Source organism: Saccoglossus kowalevskii, chromosome 12, assembly GCF_978046115.1.
Source record: "Saccoglossus kowalevskii chromosome 12, keSacKowa6.1, whole genome shotgun sequence".
NCBI classification, from domain to species: Eukaryota; Metazoa; Hemichordata; class Enteropneusta; family Harrimaniidae; genus Saccoglossus; species Saccoglossus kowalevskii.
In genome coordinates this window covers 25743268-25768832 of record NC_140652.1, presented here as the reverse complement: position 1 = coordinate 25768832, position 25565 = coordinate 25743268, and the positions used below count along the sequence as shown (strand labels likewise).

At 35.5% G+C, this 25565-nt stretch overlaps 1 protein-coding gene across 1 annotated transcript; it reads left to right on the top strand.

The window, feature by feature from the left end:
• The first annotated feature begins 202 nt into the window (after nt 1–202).
• LOC100375637 (uncharacterized) lies at nt 203–25327 on the top strand. The gene is made up of 13 exons (XM_085506535.1): nt 203–419; nt 7036–7291; nt 12994–13068; nt 13209–13342; nt 14940–14983; nt 15639–15712; nt 16950–17160; nt 17838–17911; nt 18854–19015; nt 19318–19407; nt 19868–20033; nt 20794–20865; nt 21356–25327. Exons 1-13 carry the CDS (start codon nt 268–270, stop codon nt 22450–22452), a joined length of 2607 nt encoding a protein of 868 aa, XP_085362661.1. The 5' UTR covers nt 203–267; the 3' UTR covers nt 22453–25327.
• The last annotated feature ends 238 nt before the right edge of the window (nt 25328–25565 follow it).

Genomic DNA, 25565 nt, shown 5'->3' with positions numbered 1-25565 from the left:
ATATTCCCGAAGTACGAATATAATAATTTCGATTCTGGCCCAAAATATGATAAAGACTGTTTACTCGTTAGTTTCTAATTGTAGATAAATTGTGACTTCCATCGGCACTAGTTATAAGGCGTTGATTAGCAGCTTTAGTACGCTTTACTAAAATGAGGTCATGTTTCGGCATGCGGTCGAAACCACAGACATGTCCCTTCAACACACAGTTGGCGAGTAGTAGCAACCGTTGTGCGTCACATTCCCAGTATCGACGCCTCCATCGACATGGCTGCTGTGATCGCTCACGCCGGTAATTTATCCAAACTATCAAAGTTTCTGGAAATCAACAACATGACGATTATAGATATGATTTTTCAGCATCGAACTTTACCGAGCCGTGTGATGTCGTCACGGCGCCGCCACAGGACAGGACGACGGTAAGCTAGGACGTACTGATTGATTGGTGTGTTTCGTTTCTGAGTATGTGTGTGTATTTAGTATAAATATGACAACAACATAAACGCGCCCCAAATCCTTAAAACTGAAAGCGTCGGATAACTGTAATAAAACCCATATTTATCGTGAGTCATACATATGGTATGCTAACACGTTCGGGGGCACACACCCCAGGAATGGGCCGGTGTTTGAGTTAATATGTGTTGATATCATAGTGAAATAATAACATAATTTATACGGAGATATGGATTATTTAATTTAAGTGAAATAATTTTATTACTCTCAAAATAGGAAAATAATTTCAACTGCGTCATTGTATGGTCTGATATCACTCGTTGTTGATTTCGTTGCAGATTATGATGTTGCAACCGCCCGATTTGGCCAGATGCCAACCGGCGACCTAACGTGTTAGAACAGTTTGTATTTATTTGACTATCCCGAACAAGATTTTTCATGACTTTTTTTTATATAAATTCATTGCTATGTGCAATATCAATTGTATTTATAATCATTTTGACGTGTGTTCGTAAATGCTCTGGAATACTCGAATCGATACTGATTTTGACAATATCGGAGATGGGACTACAGGTACCGATGACATCACGGGAACTTTTCCAGTCAGCCAATGAAATTATTAAATATATAATCGGTTAATAAGTTTCCCGCCATACATATTGACATGTTATATGAATATTTCTGAAAAATATGACTTTTCTAAAATATTGCCAGACAGGCGGATTTAAAGAATTCACTTCTTCTTCACTTGTTCACTTCTGTTTCGGTCGATTTTTGTGCTAGGTGATTAACAAATACGAACACATAATGTTTTTAAACATGCAACGACGAATAATGGAGGTACCGGCGACTCGTGAGTTTGATCACAGTCCAAGCACTGTCCATGATATAAATTGTATGAGAGACCGGCCTTGAAACTTGTTTCTTATGAGTGGATTATTGTTTTATTGGTGGTAATATTTATTTACAAGGTGTCGTAAGTACGTGCAGGGTTTCAAAATTAGAAAAAGATTGTTTAAATTGATTTTGTGTGTATTGTCATAGACTGCATAACATATTATATAGTTTGCCATATGACGGGCAAAGGGCCTCGATGGAATAGGTGTGGTGGGGGGGGGGCAATCACTTACAATTCAGTGTAGTTAGAGACCCCAGTCTCGAGTCGTTTTCCCCCGTTCGCCGCTAACGACGTACACTGACGAATGGGGCGAGACTCCAGTCTCTTCGTTTTATTTCGTTCGTTCGTGCACCGGCGAACGGAATTAATACTTCTAATAGTAACCATATTTGTGGCGGACTGAGCTGGCCTTCAACGTCGCCGTTGAACACCATCAGAATTACTACATGCCGAGTTACCGGCGTACTTAAATACCACTCCAGTAGTGGTCCTTGCACCATGACCTACACTACGAGTTCAGTCGCTAGATCCATTATAAAAACATTGACACGTTACGTGTACTTAATGTGTTTGTACAAACGATCAATGTTGATACCTGTACATACTTGGTTGGCCTGCTCGTTTTAGTGGCTCTGTCATTCATAGCGCCCCTAGTGGCCGTGAGAGGAGACGATCTTGAAAATAGCGGTACCGTGTCTCGTGGAGGGGGTGTTTGTTTGCTCCAGTCTGGGAAGAGGTCTAAATACAGTACGTGTATCTGAAAAATAACATTGGAAATCAACATAAAAATTTCTGCAATAGTCATGTATAAACAATTGCTATTTCCGGTGGGAAAATTCCACGGAAAGCATTTTTTGGTAAGGGAAATGACTGACGGAAAAAAAATGGGTATACTTTTTGTTAAAGATACCCGGACTCCTATTGTATACCCTACCCCGGGCAAAAAACAAAAAACAAAAACAAAAAACTGGGTGTGATAATGTCTACCTCCCCATTCTTGGCGTCCTACTACAACCCCCCGTCCCTTGGAAGAAGGGGACAAGGGGGTAGCTGGTACAGGATACAGAAAATAAAAAAGGCATTTTTCGTTTTTACGGGAAATACAATGAAAGTTCCATTTACGCTGCGCGTCGGTCGATACTTCCGCTGTACTGTCTTCGTGCATACTTTGAGGTATCTTCGTAAAAACCTTATCAAAACAAGTAAAATGCAAGAAAAGAACAATAAAAAATATAAAAATTATTTTAAAAAATAGAGCATACACCCACATCGGATCATTTTAATCAGGTCGGATTCCCGCACAATCATACATAACTTAATTTATAGGGAGTGTACCCCATCCCGTCCCCAGACGGAGCAAGTGCAATACTGGGGTCATTTCACGTTTTTTGTTTAGAAGTGGGTAGTGATTTAGAAGTGTACGACATTTGTTTACTTTTTCACAGGTCCTTCTTATATTCAAAGCCAGATACCGGAAACGGCTGAATAAAATACGCTCACTGGTTGCGAAAGTTGTGAGCTGGGTGTGTGTGTGTGTTTTGTTTTGTTTTTCGCGTCCGATGTCTCGTATCATAGTGCACATGGCACATGGTTTACGAGAGGTGGGCTGCACACCCCTACCCACTTAAAGTGGAAGTACACCCCCGGGGGAGAAAGTGAGTACCCGCGGTTAAAATGTATCTATTGTTGAAACAGCACCATGGTAAAACATACACATGTAACTTAAATCCACTGTCATTTGGGCAATAACGATACATTTGACAGACATTTGTTTTATTTCACGTCAGTGACACCCCCCCCCCGCTACACTATACATGTGGTCCGTCGCTGAAAACAAATGGTTTAGAAAGGAGTAAGGTTTACGAGAGGTGGGCTGCACACCCCTACCCACTTAAAGTGGAATTACACCCCCGGGGGAGAAAGTGAGTACCCGCGGTTAAAATTTATCTATTGTTGAAACAGCTGGACGACCAAAACAGTATGAAAAGCGTCCGCACATCCAACGAACTAGAGATATCAATATTCAAGGGTCCGAGAGCACCGTAACAAACAAACAAACAAACAAACAAACCAAAACCAACAAACGGAGATTAACTTATTTGAACTTCAAGGCGTCACCTAGCCTGACGAGGTCGCGTGCGTTGCGCCCTCCGCGGTGCTCCAAACCCAACACAGCGTCACCGTACTGGGAAGAAGTTTCCAGAGAGAGTCACGTGCTGCTCCACTTGTCACGGTGACTGGCGGCAGTCGGGCGGATTGTTTTTTTTATCGTGTATCGATCGTCTTTTCTATGAAAAACAGTTAATAAATCATTGCAATATTTCATGATTTAATTGTTGCCATAGCAACTGATTTTATCATGGTGATCACAATAATCAGTCCAAGATGCAAAAAAATACAACTCAAATAGAGTTACATGGTTAAACACAAATTTTACAAAGTTTACACTTACATTTTGTAAATAAAGCAAATAAATATCATACGAATAAATAAATAAATAAATAAATAAATAAATAAATAAATAAATAAATAAATAAATAAATAAATAAATAAATAAATAAATAAATAAATAAATAAATAAATAAATAAATAAATAAATACTACTTCGATTCACGTTACGATTGGTTAGCAACTTTGACACTGGTAGAAATTTAGTTCATGATGGGAGTGTTATGTTGCAGTTCTTGGGGGTGGGTGGGGTATTATATTATAGTTGCTCTATAGTCGTGTAAGAACCAATATTCTTTCTAGTTGAAAGAACCTGGGCGCCCCTCTAGAAAAGATGAAATAACCGAACTGAATCCTGCTTGAAGTTTGAGGTCAAAGTTCATGTAAACTCTTTCGTTTATGGTGCACATCCTTTCTCATTGACACACTTCAGGTAATGTCAACGCAGTACTAGTATAGTGAAAACCTTAAGTTTCCGAGACAGGAAACGGGAGCGGGGGAAGTTATAACATTGGTATCTTAATTTGTTTAGTGGATGGGGTGGGGCCCAGGGCGGGGTCCAAAAACAGTTGCCAGTGCACTTAGCAGGCTGTTGCATTTTTTCCGTCAGATATAAAACAACTTTTTCTGAAACAGTAACAAATTAAACGATTAACATTTAATGACAAGCAAAACGATATTTTTCACTGTAAAATTCTTGTAAACGAATCCATACAAAAGCTTTTATACCCTAGTACTGAAATTTGACAAATTTGAATACAATTTTTAAATTTTCCTTTTTTTTATATTTAAAAAAAAAGTCCCACACAAGCTCCGACTAGATTTCCAATTTTAGATATTACTCTGTCCATTGGACCTGGTCCAAATGTTTAAATGTCTTGGCGAGTGTTGTGTGCATTGTCCTAAGTGCTGTAACAATCCAATTCGTGTCTAGACATGTCTATGTTGATAGCCATATCTTGGGAACCAAAAACTGTTCGCCGTCACTCGCAACCGAAAACATGGAGCAAATATTCAGAGTACCGTTCACTAACAACATGCGGTGAGTGTTTATAATTTCATCGTTACTTTTATTGTTGAAGGAATTGTAACTATACTTTTCGGCAAATTTGTTTAAAACAAACGCGAAAGCGTGCGAATTTCCCGCCTTTTTGACGTAATCTCAGCTGTATGTAAATTTGACGATCCGAAGCGGCGTGCTCTCCGCGATGCTTCTGAATCCGCCCGTCGCACGTTACAGACGAATTTATTGAGTGTGTCTGTTGTATGGCGCAGTCTATGGCGTGATAGAAGACCGCAGTGTCATCCCATATTGCTCAGGTTTGGTGCAAATTTGACGTATAGTATGTGACTTATCCGTGCACGTTTTCATGTTGTTTTCGTTTGGCGTGACACCGAATAAAGGTCACTGTACCATTTACTTGCGTGAACTTTGAACTTATATATGAAATTAATTTGTGTTAAATTATCTAATTTCTTGCTTCAGTTTAATTTGTATCTATGCTGTCCGTTTAAGTAACTCAGATGTTGATGTGTTTAAATGCCAGGTCGTATCTAGGTATCTTTAAATGACAGGGAACCCCCATATCAATATGAGCTGTCCAACGCAACAATGGCGGACATGTTTGGACTTGTCGGGGATCGCCCAATTCGCATAACTTGGCACAGACTCAACCTATTTAAATGCCCATATGACAATCAGATTTGCCCAGAGTCGGAGGTGTACAGTCTCTACGTCGTTATACGGACACCAAAATGCGTTTAATCAGCGGTGATAAATCCAGGCCAGTTTTTCCGTTTCACACCAACGTATGTCCATCAGCATGCCCGGCCTTTATTCAATCCAGGTACAGTTAGACCAATAATGGGACTATTATATGATTGGTATTTCGAGAGTAGTCCGCTTGCTACTCCTTGAAGAAAATGTCAAATCGTGGAATTGTTGGCATATTTATCCAATTATTGTGTATTTCACAAAGATTTTGTATGGTGGTATTTGTATTTGCAATGTACTGCAAAACAACTCACTGTCTAAATACATACAGACCCGCGACATGACAGTTCAGAGATATACATCACCATTACAAATTCATTTAGTTTCAGACGGTTTGTAGTATTTGTTTCTCCTTGAAAACTTGTGAGAACTGCAAATATTGATATTGAGAAATAGTTTTATATAAAAGCTTTTTAAATTTTGAAATGCTTTAAATTTGATAATAATAATAATAATAATTCACTTTATAATAAATGACAAAGAATGCATAACTTTCTGCAATATTAATGAAATATTTAAATACAGAACTTTAGGGTTAAATTTCCAGTGAAAAATAAGGAGGTTGTAAGAAGGTTTGCGTTGAAAATACTTGTAGATATTATATTACTTCCATTTAAGGTTGATGAATACAATTAATTTTTCCTTTTTGTACATTTTTTTTCACATGTAAACCAATAAGAAATCTATACGCCTAATATAAAACAAATTCCAAATACTTTTTTAAAACTGTATTTATCAATTTTAAGGATTCTTAGGAGTTTCACTAGTTTTGAAATCACGTAGTTGACTTTTCACAAACTTGGGTATGTGTGTTTTTATCATCAGCATGTCTTAGTATAGTAATACTTTTTTCCTGATTTAAACCATCGCACTTATTTACATTTTGCACGTCTGTGTGTGCACAGTAACTGACGGTCATTCGTACCTAAAGATAAAATAATGCCGTTATTTGCTGTAAAATACTTTATTTAACTGGAATTTATTTTCACTGATTTTTAACATGTTGAATGTAAAATATAGAAAAAAAGGTATATTTGCTGTATATTTTATTTTTACTGAATCATTTCTTCAGCGAAAATAGCGAAAATTAATTCCAAGCAAAAATAAAGTATTTTACAGTATACATGTATGTAATATGACAACGTACAGGATATGTTGTTACAGGAGATCGTGAGTTTGTTTCAAAACAGTGAGGCATTTGTTAACAGCAGGCATGCTGGTTGGCAAGAATGAAAACAAAGCTTAAGATATTATTCATTATTTTCAATGAAGAATACCGAAACATCATTTTTATTTTATGAAAAACCAAGCACTTTTGTAGAAATTTATGAAATATTTATGAAACATTTATCTTGGAAGATCCATGTGCTTAATTCCAATCAAATGAAGGAGCTTAAAATCTGAGCATTTCTATTGAAAAAGTATTTTATTAAATCATAAATTATCACATTATTTTTTACAGCATGCCGAAAGGGCAGAGGAGAAGAAGACAGCGTCGATGTAAGGATGACGCCACCCTTCGTCTTTCCTCCAGTTCCCAGAGCTCAGTTGAAATAACAGCCACGGCAACATCATCACATGGAGGGCCAACTATTATCGCTACGGCAACCGCACCGGTCAACACGAGATCTGAAAGAGAGAGTGCCGCATTTGCAATGGCAGCAATTCTTGCCAAAGAACTGAAACCCGAACACAAGTTGCCTAGTAAGGACATTGCGGTGAGTGTACCATGTTGATAATAATGTAAATTCGATTTTATATTTTTATGGGGAGGGGGGGGGGGGGCCTTCTTCTCCCTATTCAAATTTAGTTTGCCAATCCGACTGACTAGGTGTCAAATCTCAGTAATAATTTTCTATAAATTCCTATAATATTAAATACTTTATATATTAAGAATCTACTTTTAAATCAGAAATCTTAAAAGAGGAAAGTTCAATCATTTTCTGCCTGCTGAGGGCGCTATTGAATCAAGATTGTAAACATTGTGAGACAAGTCTCAACAAGTTTTCTCTGGTTTCATCATTGCTATTAATACACTCAGATTTGTCTTTGTCGGTATCAGGTGTGTCAGCAATTAAACTCCAGGTGCTTTTATATCCACATTTGGCAAGTTTTTCCAGTCTCAACTCATTTCCTATTTTTGGGTATCATGCAACATGCATTGAGCCATGGTCTTATGATTCTTTAAACCTCATTTGATACCTTCTTCAGCTTACCAAGAACTGCATACCAAGATTAGACATTCCAGATTTGAATACTAGTGGTTATTTAAAACAAAAATGTTATGGGGAGAACAAAAATAAATAAAAATTTTCTTTATAGGCAAATAAAAAAAAGTTTTATGTTTCCTATAAGTTAATTAAATGGTTTTTGTTTTATTATTCTATATGATTCTTCTCCCACATTTCTTTTTCACGTGGCCATATAATATAAATTAATTTTATTGCTATTAAATATCTCCAGACTCCCTCCATTTCAAATTGTTAACTGTTGCAAGATTTACATTACATATAATTATAAACAAAGGTATTTTTATGTTTTTAAAAATTTTGTGGAAATAAAATAATTTAATATTTAAACCTCGGCAGGTAGATGTTGACAAATAGTGCACATTTTTTTTTCTCCACTGATGTTCAAGCAGGACTACTTTGGTTGGAATTTCTTTAAATTTTATTTACTAAACGTGCATTTAATAATTTTTAGCTCCGCTGTAGACTTTGTCAAACGGAGCTTATCATATCAGTGATTGTCTGTCGCCCGCATCAACTTTTTACTCCTTCTTGAAAACTACAAACCTGATTGCTTTGTTACTTGATATATATGTACCTTGGGTAGATCTCACTTAAATTGGTTCATTTCATGATGATATCTTTAATTCTCTAATTTTGGTAAATATTTTTGTAATTTTTGGTAAAAAATCTTAAGTGATATTTTTGACTTTTTGATCCAATTGCTTAGGTGGACATCTCTCAGATTTGTTCATTGTGTGATGATATATTCAATTCTCTAATTTTGATGAATATTTTTTTCATTCTTGGTAAAAATTAATATTTTTGACTTTTTGTTAAAAACTGCAATACATAAAAGTACTACAGGTGGATCTCTCTCAGATTTATTCATTCTTTGACTATATCTTCAATTCTTTAATTGAAAAGTACATTGCTAACAGTGGAGCTATCTCAGCTGAGAGGCTGCTTGTCAAAACTATTTGCAAGATTAACTATGCAGCTTGATTTTATTCTATGCTGTGAAAATCCAGATTCTTTTAGCCCCAAAAATGTGTCAAATACCTACAAAAATGCCATTTATTACCGAGTCGTCAGAGTTCTCACCAGGAATACGTAGTAGGGTTGAATTGTGCCGTCAGTTTCGAAAATATGTGGCAATTTCCCCATACATGTGAATCTAGAAACAGATTTTGTTCCCTTTATAGTGGAGACAGTGTAGTCAAATGTTTATTATGTCTTAATTTTATTCTACACTTATGAATTGCCAGCGTCACTTATATTTTCTAATATTTTTGTGAGACAATTTGTCTAATGAGAGTTAAGAACCTGGGATGAAAAATTAAACCATGTCCTAAATGTTACATGTCTCTTGTCTTGTTGAAAACACTGGGTTCTATTGTAAAAAAATGTTTGTCATAACTCAAAATTTTGTTTGTAACATATGATGAAAAAATAATTTTTATTTAAAAGATGGTTGTCCTGAATTATTAGAAAATTCTGGCAAATACTTATACTTTTTAATTTTCATAAAATAATGCTTTATCCTGAATTTTTATGGTAGTAGTTTCAAAAAGGGCATCTTTGTGTTTATTCGGAAAGTTTTTCTTCAAAAGTTGACAACTGTAAATCAACAATTATGTATCATTTTTAAAGCCAAAAAATAAAATAAGAACGTGATAGTTTTTATCTTTCTTATTCAATAGCATGAATTGCCCGAGAACAATAGTCTTTTTTGAAGCCTTTATTAAAGTACTAAACTGATTGTAACAGCTCAGAGCATGCCATTACCAGCTGTTTATTGATTGGCTATAGATGTGTATGGCTTTTATTACCACTATATTGTCCAACGCTTTCACAATATTACAAGCGAGGTCACAACCTTTTGCTCCCTATGAAAGCCATTTCTACCCAACCTTTGACCTGCAACAGTTAAATGAGCCGTGAGAAAGAGCCCAACTCGTTGTGGATGCTCAAAATGCAAGAATGTTATTTTGATTTTCATAAACTTGGTAAATTCGTACCAGTATGTGGAATGTTCTTAATCCGAAACAAGTACTTTGCTTGGAATGTGTGTATTGGAATGTAGCTCAGTATAAAGTGGTGTGTGATCATGTATTAACAAGTCACTATGTGTCCAGTCACACGTCAGTAATGTCTATTGTGTCTAAGCCAGTGTGGATAATGTTGTTGTTATTGAGTGGGTTTCAACAACCACCTGTTACTACCCACTACATGTATGACAACATAGAGGTGATGATGTCAGAGGAGAGGGGACTACCTCTCTGACAACTTATTTTGTAATATCTTTGTTGTTACTGTAATTATAATTATCAGGGGGTTTTCTATAAAAAAACTGCTAGAGGGAGCACTGCAATTCAGCGGTGCCACCAAGTGGGGGGAGATAGGGTTCTCCCTACCAGGGTTAGGAGTTTTTGATAATTAAGTTAAAATGGAGCATTCTATGGCTTCCTTGGGGCTAAAATTACTATCAGACAGGTCACAGTTGCCAGAGGATCTGTTCCCCAGGGGAATGGGGCATGTGGCCACGGCATGAGGGCACTGCGCCCCTGTTCCCTTGTTTAAAAAAATTCCTGATTATGTAGTAAAACAAAAATAGAAATATAATCAGCTAGATCACATTACAAATTACCGATACCAACCATTTTCCTTTGAAATTGTTCAAAACATCAAAAAAGTGAAATTAAATGCTAGTAAGAAAAAAAGGTTTTATAGTCGCTTAATTAGACATCAAGCACTTTAGAGATTACATTTTTTTAACAACATTTAAAAGTTTCTCAGCTCACATAGAACTGTAGTTGCCATGGCAATGTAAAGTTGATAGGTGCGTTTTGATTACTGCTACATTGACTAAATGATGCAAGTCAACAATTACTTTTGGTGTAACCATGGAAACTCCTACCAATACAAAATTAAGCTATTAACGTTTTGTAATCGGATGACATAACATTGTAAATGGCATTCTTTCTGACAGACGAAGCTGTGTTGTCATGACAACAGCTAGGATATAGACATGGGCTCATCCAACATTTAGACCAACAGAAATCTACTGTAGAATACTTGATTTTCTCTTGGAATTAATTTTCGCTGAAGGGATGATTCAGCGAATATACCTTTTTTCCTATATTTTACATTCAACTTGTTAAAAATCAGGGAAAATAAATTCTATACAAAACACCCAAAAAAAGTCTTTTCAGTGAAAATTAATTCCAGCTAAAACAAAGTGTTTTACAGTATGTAGTATATTTGCTATATTAGAAGTACCGGTACATATACCAGTAAACTAAATACTGTAAGTACATTACATGCAATTGTTCACTTTGTTTTAATTTTGCTATTTTCGCTGATAAGTAAAATTCGCTAAATTAATTAAATCTATGTGAACATGTAAAATTACAATAAAACTCATTGTTTTTTTGACAAACTTGTGAAATTAAAACGTAGTGAAAATGCTCAAAAAATCAAAAAAGTGAAATGTCATTTTACACTGTCGCATTAATGATTTATATGTGTGATTTTTGATGTGAACATTCGTCTGTCGTTGATATAAGGGATCGACCAAACATACCATGATTCTTTTTAATCAACTAAACATCTTAATTTTATCTGAAACAAATTGTATAATATTTGTGATAAATGGGCCATGAAATCGTGCTGAGAGAATTGTGGAGGTGATTTACAAAAAGCCAATTTTGTCGTTTTTTTTTTTTAACTGCAATGCTAATAGGATGATTTCTTGGTAGCAACTAATGTTTTGCATTACGTGGTAGCCAGACTGCCGACTTTGTTGAATCAACTGGAAGAACTAGTCATGTATTCTCACCGTTCTTCACACGAACTCTTGACCCCTCCTCATTATACGAATGTTGCAATAGTAGTTGGCATGGCGATAAAACTTGAAGCAAAGTGTTGAAAGTTTTTGTTCATCCACACACATGTATATTTATGAAGATTTTACTTTTTTTTTTCTCTATAGAATTAATAATATTATTTATAACTTTAAGAAAAATTAATGGCTAAAAATCTTAAATTAATAAAGTTGTCTGTTAAATTTTCTAAATTGCAGATAATGTTAAATTATAGCTGTGTATTTAATTCAGGCATTGTTTGTCTTCATTAGGGCAAATAACAAAATCCGATAACCGGACCTTACCTAAAATTTATTATCTATCTAAGGTGGTGATTAAACAAAAAGAGTCACTTTACACAACAATCATGCAAAGTCATCTAACATTATGAAAACTGTTATCTTTAAAAATCCGAATTTATATTTTTTTTATGTTAACAATTGAAGTTTGGCCAGATGCCAACATCTCTAAACACTGCAGAGTAAAAATTATAGAAATCAACATACGAGATATTATTTGTTCAAATTCCCAAGATAGCGATATCATCATTCAAATTCCCTGATAAGTTGTTTAGTTTACTCATTATACCCATTAGTGTTTATTTAGATATCTTAAATCGAATACAGCATGTTTCGTCATGTCTTTTCATGTCTGTTTCATGATTATCATTTGCGTATCTGATTGTCCGAAGTCTCTTATTGTTACTGTAGCAATAAAACACATTCACTACGGTTGCTCAAATTACAATAGCTCGCATTTGAATACAAAGTTTATTGTTTTGATGTTTGCGAACAGGTAGGACTATGAACGTGTGATTCCTATAAAAATTATATTACATGTATATATATGGTTTATTTGAGTTTACATGCTTTTGTGTAAAAAAAAAGTTATTATTAGAGGCCACAACATTTAGAGAAGTCGCATCTCTAATAGTAGACATACTCAGTTTTAATAAACCAACCAAAAATTCGTCAGTTCTCATATGTGTAGATGTTCTTATGGAAGCCATATTCCATCTGTTGTACCATTGTAATATTTTAATAGAAACCATGGCTTCTGATACAGATTTTACAGTACCAAGATCTGTTGAAAGTGAAAATAGAGGGCGTTGTGTACAACTGTTACCGATACCTATCAATGGCGTGTTATTTTTATCAACAACACAATTACTTACTGACCAGAAGAGCGAAATCTAAGCATTTCTAGATTCTTGAGTGGGTTGAACCTGCAAAATTAGTCCAGTTACCAGGCTAGGGTGATTCAATGGTGGATGTTATTAATATTAATTTCATTATGTATCTAAATATTTCATTTTATTAATTTTAGGTTCGCCCAAGGGAAGAATTCCTCAACTTACTGGCAACCGTGGGAGCTAATGGGCAAGTTTTCACACCAAGACAGGTCAGTTTTCTTGTGTTTTTGGATTTCATTAAAAATGTCTTTACAAATTTAAATTTCAAATTAAAAAGGTATAAAAAAAAAATTGTAAATATATAATTAATTTGTATCTTTTTTTCTCTCTCTCTCTCTTTTTTTTATAGTTACTCTCGTATCTGATAAAATATATCAGTAGTAGATATTTATACGATGAATTAGATCCCAGGAGAGTTTATTGTTCGGATGATCCTTTGGGAAAGGTATTTGGTGTGAAAGAATTTACAATCAAAGATGTGAGGTAAGTCCAATGTTGGAAATTGTCTTTAAGTTTTTAAGTTTGCTGCTTGCCTACGAATACCATTTTGTCAGAGTGGTTGTTCCACTGGTCAATTGTGTATTTTTTTGGACCCCTAGTCCTATGTTCTCTATGTAAGTATCGTAATAAAAGTAGTAAATTAGAAATTTCGTTCAAAATTTACTATTCTTTGGGGCGAACATCCGGGCATTTTCACTGTGATGGTTGCCAGGCGCTGAAAATGACAAAGGCCGAAAACTCTCAGAAAACTGTACTTTGGGATGGTTGTTGAGACTCCCCTGAACAGTGTAAGAAGATTACCCCTGCGTGTGTAACGAATATAAATTTGGTTATTCAGAATTGCTTCACAGTTGAGTTTGTGTTGTTTTCTCAAATTTAGCTGTTTTCACTGGCTCGACCGGCGTACCACAGCAGCGCGCACAGAGCCCATAGAAATGCATGGTACAGTGGTGTGAGCTTAGCAACGTGGAACGTCTTGTTATATATCTCTGCTCCCAAGGATAAATCTCAAAATGAATTAGTAGAAATGGTTGCTATTTGTTGTTTCTCTTCCCAATTATCACATTTTAATACTAACACTCTGAGCATTTGGAAGTTGAACATTAATCTGGGAGTACGCCAGGATGCATACCGTCACTTGTTAACTTTTTTGTTGTTTTTTTAAATCACTTAAATTATTATGGGAGTGTGTAAATGGCGAGAAAGCCTAGGTTACCACAAAATAAACAAGGAACTTGTGACTCTTGTAGACGTCCTCTTGTGTGATTGTCGCCAGTCTGGGTTCAGGGTCACAAGTCTCTTGTTTATTTCGTGGTAACCCATCTTTCGTCATTTATACACTCTTGTTTTTTATTTTATGTGAAAAACCACCAAAAATAAACGAGATGCTTTATGCAAGTCTAGGATGCAACAACCTGTCATGAACAATTTTTCTATCACATACTCGTTTGCATGGGAATTTCTAGAGATGTGTATCAGTGATCACCGTACAAAAGACCATTTTCCCGTTCACTGCGAGAATCACGCGTTATGTATGAAATCGAACGTAAAAACAGGACAAATAAAGGTCATAGAGTCATAGTGGCATCAAACATCGCGTGGGATTCGAAAATGCAAACATATTTTGGGGGGAATTTCCATGTTTAATAATGTGCAGTATACATTTGATGATAGACAATTTCGATTAAGTGAGGGTATTTGAAAGCAATATTCATCTGTTGAAGAATGGCCGGTCGATGTGAGTTACGAAAATAAAGAAATTCGAGTTCAAAATCAAATTGTTTGATTTTTGCGGCAGATGTTCGACGCACGTCTTTCATGCATCTCGCGAGATCTCGTAGTTGAACTGAAAATCCCCTATTTGCATGATTTCAGATGTGATCGACCTTGCGAATCACCTTAGTTGTATACCCTTATACTTTATAAACTCTTGATATCGTCCATTTAATGTAATCATCAGTAGTGTTGAATCTTTTGGATGGAATTGAAGTCTTACAGCAGTACAAATATATCAGCTTGCCATTTGTGTAACCATTATTAATAAATTTGATCTGAAATTTTTTTTTTTATTGTTTTAAAGGAATCTCCTGTTTGCCAATGTGACTGTAGCCAGTGAAAATCTAGGTAAGTAGTGTCCTTGTGATCTGAGCTTAAGCTCATAAATTCCAGCATTTTTTTTTTCCGCAAAATTTCGCATTTTCCATAATTTTTAATAATTTTGAACCAAATTAAAATAATTTTACACTGGCTACCAATCTTGATCAATTTTTTTTTTAATTTAGAAAAATTGTGTTGATTTTGTGAAAGATAACCAAATTATTAGTTGATTTTAACGCAGCTCAAATAAAAAGTGTACAAAAATGAAAAAAAAAATTACTGTAAAATCTGTATTAGAAACCACGGCTTCTATTAAAATGGTACGATGCAACAGAGGGGATGCGGCTTCTATTAGAGCATCTACAAATATGAGAAATGATGAATTTTTGGTTCTCAATTCTTCAAAAAAAATGGATGCGACTTCTATTAGAGATGCGGCTTCTAATACAGATTTTACGGTACTTTATAAGTTTATATTGTACAGGCCTTTGCATGTTCTGCACATGTACATGTGTGTAGTGACTTGTTGGCAAGAAGCAGTCATTCATGCTGCGAACCAGCAACTTAGCTGGCAATGTTGCTATTTTGGTGTTCGAAACAATATGGCGGTGACAGTAGTGATAATATAATCCTACTGTTCATATTGTGGTTGTAATAATTTCACGTTGTATTGTACTTTCAGCCGAACAGCATGATGCAAGTTTCCAACATCATAAAAGGGAGTCTTTGTTCAAACAACGGCATTACTCACAGCCGGTAAGTTTAAAAAAAATTATAAATCTAACTACAATTTTCAGTATTATATACTTGACTTTGGAATGATTTCCCAAGTTACATTAAGGAGCATAATGCATATTATTATACATCTGTCACCATAACGCCATAAGTTTCAGCGTGCCGTAATTTTCATCCTACCATATTAAGAAATGTGTATTCCAAATATGGAATGATTACACGTGTAAGCGTTCTCTAATAATAAAAATAAACATGGCTGCCACCAGGGTTTGACCGGACTCCACACAAAGGAGTTCGCTGATACTTTTTTGGATTTTGGCATTCCCATGATGTATCCTTGGAAGGAAAAGATGTATAATAATAAGGTTATTACGATGATACCTCGAAGTATGCCCTCAGACAGTACGCCATCGCATCAACCTCTGCTGCGCATCGGTCGATACTTCCACTGTACTGTTTTCGTGCATACTTTGAGGTATCTTCATAATAACCTTATATTATCATATACCATATATTTATTAGTAGTACATGTGCTTTTGTAAATGACAGATGTGTGTCTATGGTCAAAATAAGTCATATTTTAATTATCCATATTATAAATGCAATTTTTGGTTTACAGATTTACAGCAAATTTTATAAACGTATAAATGTTTTTTATGGAAATTTATAAAATGAACATATTCAGTCAAATTCAACGAATACACTTTCAATGGTGATCAGTGTTCCCTCTAAGCCTTATTTTCACTCAATTTTCTCAGATTCAATTGTAGTTTTGCAGTGAAATTTTGTAAAAACATTTCAAGGGGAAAATGGCCAAATTTTCTCAGTATTTTCAAGATTCAAACAAATTAAAGGGAACAGTGATGGTGATAGAAGCCATTTGGTAATGCCCATTACCCATCAGTCTTTGCAGGTTCCTGTCAATCGTTAGCCAATTTACTGCCATACATCCGTTAACATGTGATTGAAGAGATTTAATTCAATCGTCATTTCAATATATAAACATTTATAAAACAAACATTCACGCCTTTATGAAATTTACTGTATTCATGTGTGTGTAGATTTAGATATTTTCCTATTTGATTTACATACAAAATTTCACTACGGTAGTCTCGGGGAAAAGAGCTCTTAAAAAACATTGGAGATCCCCCATCTGTATATAGATGCACGCAGTAAAATACGTTTTCATTTTTACATATTTTTCTTATTTATTGGTGCTACTGCTTCTTGACAGACTCTGAATACATTTATTTTCTAGTTGCCTGGCGGTAGTGATGGAGCATCCACATCAGCATCATCTCCTAAAAGTGCTACAACAACCAGCAATAGTATCCCTGATACTTTCCCGCTGAGTATGCCGGTATCATTTGCGCCGTCGTCAGTCTCTAATGTCACATCAACAGTTGGTAAGCAAACCACAGAATTCACAGCATTGCCAGGATTTGATCTTCTCAGTGAAAGACCAAATGGTGAGTACCTTTATTACAAGTACTGGGCTTCTGCTGGAGGGTAACCATCGGTGGTGAAATGCATTAATTATTAATTAATTAATTACTGTAAATGCATTAATTATTTACTAGTTTTTTAATTTCGCTATTTCCACCAATAAATAAAAGTTGCTGAATTAAGTCCACTTGAACATGTGACATAACAATATTCTCATTATTTTTGTCAGTTTCTTGGTGATTTCAGCAATGATAAATGCCTCATGAATTCCTGTTTTCTTGCAACCATGGCCCATAACTCGTTGTTTTCTCTGGAAAATTTGTGAACTTAAAACACATTGTAATTTCTCAAAGCATCAAAATATTGAAGTTCATGCTAGTGCTATGTCCCAATCTAAAATTTATTCACCATTGGGCAACCAACGAAGTATTTGTGGAAGCCTGTAGAATGATTTAAGATTCGGTGTACGTGTTTGGACGTGTGTGGTGCATTTAATACTTTGATTGGTAGTTTGAGTGAAATTATTTTTTTCAGATGCTTGGTGATTTCAGCAATGATAAATGCCTCATGAATTCCTGTTTTTCTTGCAACCATAGCCCATATCCAGTTGCATCCAGTTCCAACCAGATTCTTGTAAAGAGAAAACTGGCTCTTTTTTTATTTTAATTAATACCGACCATTCTGTTTCCATATCTTACAGAAGATAGAGAACCGCACTCCTCCACGGAGTCTTCAATCACTACCCATAAAGATACAGATACACACAGTATCCAGGTATTTGTCATTCCAATTAATTAATAAATAATCAATAAATCAATACTTCCAAGCGACCTTTGACAAAATAAAATCTGTTCTAATCATCTATAGCCAATGAGAAAGATCCATAATTATGAAAATAAAATATCCAAAATTATGAAAAATACTGCAATAATATTTGGCATGAAAAATTATCAGATTTAAAGGGTTAGTTTACCGTACTACATCACCTAACAGAAAGTCCGTGGAAATAATAAATTCCATTTATTACTCGTTAGGCTTAACAACAGATTACAGAAATTATAAGCAATGTCAGTTTAGCAGTTGCCTTCGGAATTAAGATGGCACTCATTTCACGACCAAAATATATAAATTTCTTCGGCATTTATTGAAATATGATGTTATTACGAGGAAACCTCAAAGTATGCATGAAGGCAGTACAGTGGGCAGTATTGACCGACGCACAGTGGAGGTCGATGCGACGGCGTACTGTCTGAGTGTATACTTTTAGGTATCCGTGTAATAACCTTATTATTATACATCTTTTCCTTCCAAGGATACATGGGAATGCCGAAATCCAAAAAATTTAGAACAAAATCAGCGAACTTCTTTGTGTGGAGTCCGGTCAAACCCTGGTGGCAGCCATCTTTGTTTTTATTGTTAGAAGATAATACCTGTGTAATCATTCCATATTTGGAATTCACATTTTTTAATATGGTAGGATGAAAATACCCCGTAAAATACCGCAAAATTATGGCACGCTGTAACTTATGGCGTTACGGTGACAGATGTATAATAATAGTATATACAATATCAAAGAACACCAAGGCAATTGTATTTGATGCCTCTGTCAAGTTCAAGTCCTGGAGTTGCATCCTTTTATTTTATAAATCTTTGTTTACTTGTTAGTTTATGCATATTAATTACTTTCATATCTACCTTATATTGTTATGTTATTAGGGTTACGAAACAGCGACCGTGGCTGACACGTCTGATGATCTTTGGTTTCTAGAAGAGGATGCACGTTTCTCGGTTGAATATGAAGTAGAATCTAACGAGAGTGAAGGATATGGATTTGGAGCGACGTCTACGGAATCAGAATCTATTGACTCATCTGCTGATGTATGTAACAAGCAATATGATTGGCCGTCAAGCAGCATACTCGTATCGAACTTACACACCTTGTATATTTTATGTAACACCTATATCAAACTGCATGGGTTATATACAAAACACAGACCCCATAATGAACTACAGACATTGTATATAACACATAGGGCCGTATTGAAAGTGATATGGCCTCCTTAACTATGTCTAATGTGTTCATGTTCAAAACGAGTGACAGTGACCAAAATTAATCGCTGCATTTTTAGTCTGTTAGTGGCTGATTGCTAATACACTTTTACATGTTCTGTTTTTTCTAGGAAGTTTATGAATTTGAGCTTTGTGATGACAGCGAGTCATGTTTTGCCGATGATGACAGCAGTGATTCTGATTCTGATTTCACAGATAAGGTGAGTTGACCGCTGACATTCTCAGCTGTTGTCATAGCAATAGAAAATCAATGTACTAGTTTTTGGATCAAAATTGTGAGATATGAAAAAATAATTTCTCCCTAGAAACCAGTGTGAAAATAAAAATATTGACAATTTTTGGTGTCTTGATAGCATTAATCATTAATAATAAAACTGAAGAAAATGTATTACATTTTTACTGTAAAATCTGTATTAAAAGGCATGGCTTCTATTAAAATGTTACAATGCAACAGAGGAGATGTGGCTTCTATTAGAAAATCTCCATGTATGGGAAATGGTGAATTTTTGGTTCTCAATTATTCAAAAACAATTGGTGCGACTTATATTATGGAAGTGGCTTCTAATACAGATTTTACGGTAATCGACAGTTTCCATTTATTTTAATGGACCTCTTCAGGGTCAAGGTATCAATATTTCAATTATGTAATTGCTGTTTCAGGACAAGTGGACGTGTACAAAGTGTGATGTTGCTAATTCTCCGCTCGTTCGTTACTGCGTAAAGTGCTGCTCACTTAGGGAAGGCTGGTTGCCAGACTTGGTGCATAAATCTCAATTGAAGCTAGCGAGAGGTCCAAGACAGTTGAAAAGATCCATATCAGAACCAGGTAAGCATGTCAGTACATGCAATGTAGTGCATTATGGGAAAACTTGTAGTTACAACAGCCGGGGGCCATTTGTTCGGCCGTCACATCTCCGTTATACTTATACACATTGTATTACATTCTATGTATATATATTTTTCAAATACCCCACGAAAGTGTTCTTAGAAGTTGACTTAATATTACCCCAACGGCTCGTTTGGCTTTGAAAGATTGGTATTTTTTTCCAGATTTGTAGGAATCTGAAAAACATGTTTCACAACTTGTCTATTTATTTAGTTTCATGCCATATTCAAGATGGCAGCCCTCATATAATAAATATTGCACTTATGCGCCAGCTGACTGTGGTTTAATTGATGAGATCCTCCAGCACTGTTCAAATTGCAATGTGTGAAAAATTCAGAGCACGATATGAACATTTTAATATTTCTCATTTTTTAGCAAAAGCAATTTTTACACATTTCATATTAATAGCAGGCCATCATCCTATAACAGGCCAAAACAAAATAAAAAAGGCTCTTGGCAGTGCAAAGCCCTGCAGCGAAACTGGTGTTGGTGGTTAGGTGGGGGAGGGGGGTGTAGACCAGAAAGTAGACGACCGATTTGGGCTTGTAGCAGGCCATATGGCCGGCGACCAGCTCTTAACAAAATCCCTGGATGATTCACATTCATGAAGTGTCTCTGTTTTTTGTAGCACATCTCCATGAAATAACTTTAGCAAACCATTTATTTATGTACTTACAAGTTATTCACATGGTTGTTTCAGTTGGTGTGGTTGCCAGTTTAACATCATCGCTACGAGACGTGGCTGTTACGGGCACTGATGCAACCGACATAGGTGAGTAGTATGTCTTACACTATCACATGCACATATAAAGTTATTCAATGTTAAACCAAAAATACAGCTTTTAAACCTTGTCTCTGTGTCATTGATTCTGTGAAGACAAAAAAACTGTTTTCACCAAGTCCCAGTTCTGAAAATGGACAAAAATAATTGTGAGTCGTTTTTGCCTTTAAACGCATAGATAAGGTTCTTAAGTCACTCATATCTTCCCAGTTGAACAAAAAAAATACAATATATAATATATAATTGAAAGTGGCTGAAAAGCTCCCCTGAAACCACTGAAGCGAATTATGTGAGTGATTTCATGATTTTAATACAGTGTGTATGTGTAAAATAAAAAAATTATAGTCCCATATTGTGTGTATGTGTATAGGTTTGTTGAAACAAACTTAGAAATAAAAAAAAAAATATCTGGTGGGTTTCTTAGAGAGCAGTGTACTATGACTTAAAATGTGTTTGATTGTTTGTGTATCTTTTCTCATAGGATTTCCTGTTGCATCTGGTGCAGAGCGTGAAGTTACAAAAAGTGGTGAAGATTTATTAGATAGCTCACCGAAACGAGATGATGATCCGTACGAGATACAGAACCAAAATGCTGTACGTGACCGTGAAATTCGTCTTGCAGAGGACGACGCTGGTGCATGGCCGGCTTTCCATGTACCTCCCCGTCGTAGAAGAGTGGCACCTTTGATTCCTGATGGGAAAGATGTCCCAGATACTGATCCCAAAGATGTTGCCGGGAAACCTCAGATATACGCCGCTTATGGCCACGATGTACCTGATACGGATCCATCTGATGTTGCTGGTCCATCTGGAGTAGCCTCGGGGTCGGCAGCCATCGTTCAGAATGCTGGTAGTCACCATGTGGTCAAGCGTCCAATTTCAGATCAGGACTCTCCAGAACGACTGCCATTGAAAAAGAGAAAAAGCAGCCGTGATAGCATTTCTCCTGAGAAAAATACGGCATCTTTTCTTCCTTGTGATGCGTTTACTGAAAAAGATGCGAGAGATTTGTCACTGTTGACTGTCGAATGTCCTCCATATCCTGTGAATCTTTCACCGTTAAGTCAAAGTCAGAAACCTGGGAGGGATGAAACCGATCATGGAAACGGAGATTCCGTTGAGGAGAAAAAGGAGGAGGAAAATGCCAAGCATGATGAGTGCGTTCCATCCTCGTCCCTACAAAGACAGTCCTCCCATGATACCCTCTTAGCAGATTCACCAGACGAGAAGTTATCCCAGCATGCATTTGGAAAAGATGATGTGACGAAAAAAATGGGCATGAAAGGTCGAGATGATTCTGGTGTAAGCATAGCATCGACATCAACAGCCACCACATCATCAGTAACATCAGGATTACCCTCGATGACTGCTGCTAGTTCATCGTCTGCGGAAGCGAGAGCATTCAACGATTTGTGTATGATATGCTCATCCAAGCCAAAGACTGCGAGTATTATCCATGGTCGCACTGGCCACCAAGTTTGTTGCTATTCGTGTGCTAAGAAACTACGTCGCCATGGCAAACCATGTCCTGTTTGTCGACGCCCGATTCAAATGGTAGTCAAGAATTTTCTTCTGTGATGATATGAACAATATTTATTTATTTATTCTGAGTATTTTAATTTCAGTATTTAATTGTGGCCTAATGGATATACGGTAGTTGCCGAAGATGCTTGACTGCGTGTCTGAAAGATAACACTATAATGATAATATAAAGATATTTTTTTTTTAAATGAAATTTAGAGTAAAAGAAAAAAATGTCTGGATTGTTAGTTTGGTTTGTAGTGTTATTACCCGAGAATTGTCTTGGCTAAAAAAACTTAAAAGCACTACAAATTAAAGTGGCAACAGCTGTAACTTTTTTTCCATTTGTAGTGTCGATTTGAAATCGCCATCGCCAAGATGGCTGCTGTGTTGCATCCAGGCCTCCAGAGGGCGCCATCTGATGTAATCAAGTTTTGACAAGTGTACCTCAATGAAATGACGACTACTCAACTCTTAGTTTCCACATCGCATTTCATATGATACTGTAGAATACTTTATTTTCGCTTGGAATTTATTTTCGCTATTTTCGCTGAAGGGATGATTCCGTGAAAATAAAATCCAGCAAATATACTTTTTTTCCTATATTTCCCATTAAACTCATAAAAAATCAGTGAAAATAAATTCCATACAAAACGCCCAAAAAGCCTTTTCAGCGAAAATTAATTCCAGCGAAAATAAAGTATTCCACAGTATTAGTCTTTGGTAGGGTCACTTTGCCGATGAGATTGTGTCGAAAACAATATTTCGGTAAGATTTGATCATCTATATTTAAACAAAAAAAAAGTTCAAAATCACAGCTATTGTCACTTTCATCATTTCTTTCTGAGCAGAAATATTTTTTATTTTACAAAACGCTGTTTGGGAAATGTGACATGCAATTTGAAAAGGAGTTTGTTGTCAGCTTTGTTAAAGGTTGTGCTCTACCTCGCTTTTTCACTTGTGTAAGCAACAATCTGATTGGGTAGAGTCTCCAGTCATTTTAATTCTGACCAATCATCGCTGTATGTCTCTAACCAGGTACCTAGATTAAGCGTGGTGGTTGCCACGCAGCGCGTGTTCAAATTTCATGTAAATAAACAATGTATTTTACACGCGTTGTATACGTCGCTACGAGTCCCATATCAAACAGGTCGCGGCACAACGACTGCCGCCCTTTAATATAAATCACTTTGCAGCAACAGAAACTAATCAGAACTTGAGTCACATGTCATTCTTTAGAAAGGCAAGCTTTAATTGGTTGACATGAATTGCATCGGCAGTTCAGGCATAGTAAATTGAATTCAAAAGCGACTGGCGCCCTCTACCTACATTTTCTTTTTCATTAGAAATGAAGAGTAGTATATAACCATGAAGGCAATTATTACCTCCATGATATAACTGATACAAATGGAACTTTCAAGGAACTAGACCCTTGTGGGAATGAAATGTGCAAACAGATGTCTTTTTTTTTTCGTTTTGTTTTTTAGGAAAAATACAGTGGTTTTAAATGTTGTGTTTTGATTCCCATACGTGAAGCAAGTATATTGTAAGCCCATTCTAGATAAAATTATGCAAATCAATAATGTTACAATGTTACAACAGCTTGATACATGAAAATGTTATAATGTTACTACACTGCTTGCAATGTATTTAAACTATCAATCAAAACACTATTTAAACCACAGTAGAACTCTTTTAAAGGGGCACTTCCAGTTAAGCCTAATCTCACAACAAATTTACTTTCTGGATTAAAATTACAATGGATAACAAAAGATAGATTAACTTTGTAAAGGACATACATTTGTAAACAAAAGTGTCCCATGATTCTTCGGTGCAATCCATGGGATTGAGCGGTTCCCCTTTAAGCAATAAATACAATTTGGTTTGTCATGTTTCGACAATGTTCATATTATGTACACAGACAGAGAACAAATGTTTTTTACATAATTATATATATAATTTTTATGTTTTACTGCAAATCAATAATGGCTTGATTACTGGTGGATTACCATATTTTTATTGTTATATTTTTTATGGGGGAAAACAAACTATTGTTGTAGTCAAAAAGAAGAAATATTATTAAACTCGCTGGGAAGATTGAAATGATTAACTTGCAATAATGGTCATTCAGATTTTCCCAAGAACTCACATGTGGTATATTGCAGGACTCTTTAATTTTCAAAACCGTTAATAAGACTTTCGGTTTCTGGTTACTTACATATGTGCGAAAAGGGAAAAGGGAGTTATCAACATTGATTCACTACCTGTCGGCAGGTGTGTGAATTTTTAGGCAGCTATTTTATTATCAAAACTCGTACTGACTAAGTTTACTAACTGTTTATATGGGAAACATGTGTTTTTTTTATTTATATGCACACACAATGAGGCATAAGAGTATAATTTATACCATATTAGTAGCTGTGTATACATCTCTGAGGAACAATTCTAAATAAAACTACTGTATTTTCTCTTTTAGAAATGAATCTTCATGTAAATGAATAATGGCTGTCCCCGGGGGTGGGGGTGGGTGTATTCCGGTTTATTAAAATCTACTTATTATGACCACATGCAAATCTTTCATCAATATAAGCATATTTGCCACTAAGAGAGTGAAAACAACATCCATACATATTCACTGGCCAAAATTTTAAACCCCCCCCCCCAACGACTCATTATAAAAAGATCCCCTCTTGTTGTCGCACTTAGTAACGGAGCAACCTGTGAACGTGAAACTCAACAACAATACGTTAGTGTAGTATGTGATACCAGTTTTATCAACTATTTTGTTTTCAAAAATGTCTTTGAATTTCATATTTGCAATTTTTATTTTAATGAAAATTTTGTATATACATGAACAAAGTATTGTACTGATCTCTTATTTTTAAAAGTTGAAATTGTGAATTTAATAATAAATATCATTTTGTGGATTTTATCATTTGAGTGTTATTTGTTGTTCTTACATCGGTCTTAATCAGGTGACCCATTATCCTGATCATGTGATTATTTCTCCAACTCCACATTTGGTTTTTTATCTCATTTATGTAGATTACCGGTAGTAATTTTGAAAATTGTCTGTTTTTTTCATCTCATCGTTGGCTCTGATGTAACATTTTTTTCTTGAGTTACAGTAAATCAAACAATTTGAATATGCACATTACCCCTAACATATA

Bases quoted from the DNA above. Each gene is read 5' to 3' on its own strand.
- LOC100375637 (XM_085506535.1), top strand. From the start codon at position 268: ATGGCTGCTGTGATCGCTCACGCCGGTAATTTATCCAAACTATCAAAG. The intron at 13,069-13,208 runs GTCAGTTTTCTT...TTTTTTTTATAG, and splicing joins AAGTTTTCACACCAAGACAG to TTACTCTCGTATCTGATAAA. The intron at 13,343-14,939 runs GTAAGTCCAATG...ATTGTTTTAAAG, and splicing joins TTTACAATCAAAGATGTGAG to GAATCTCCTGTTTGCCAATG.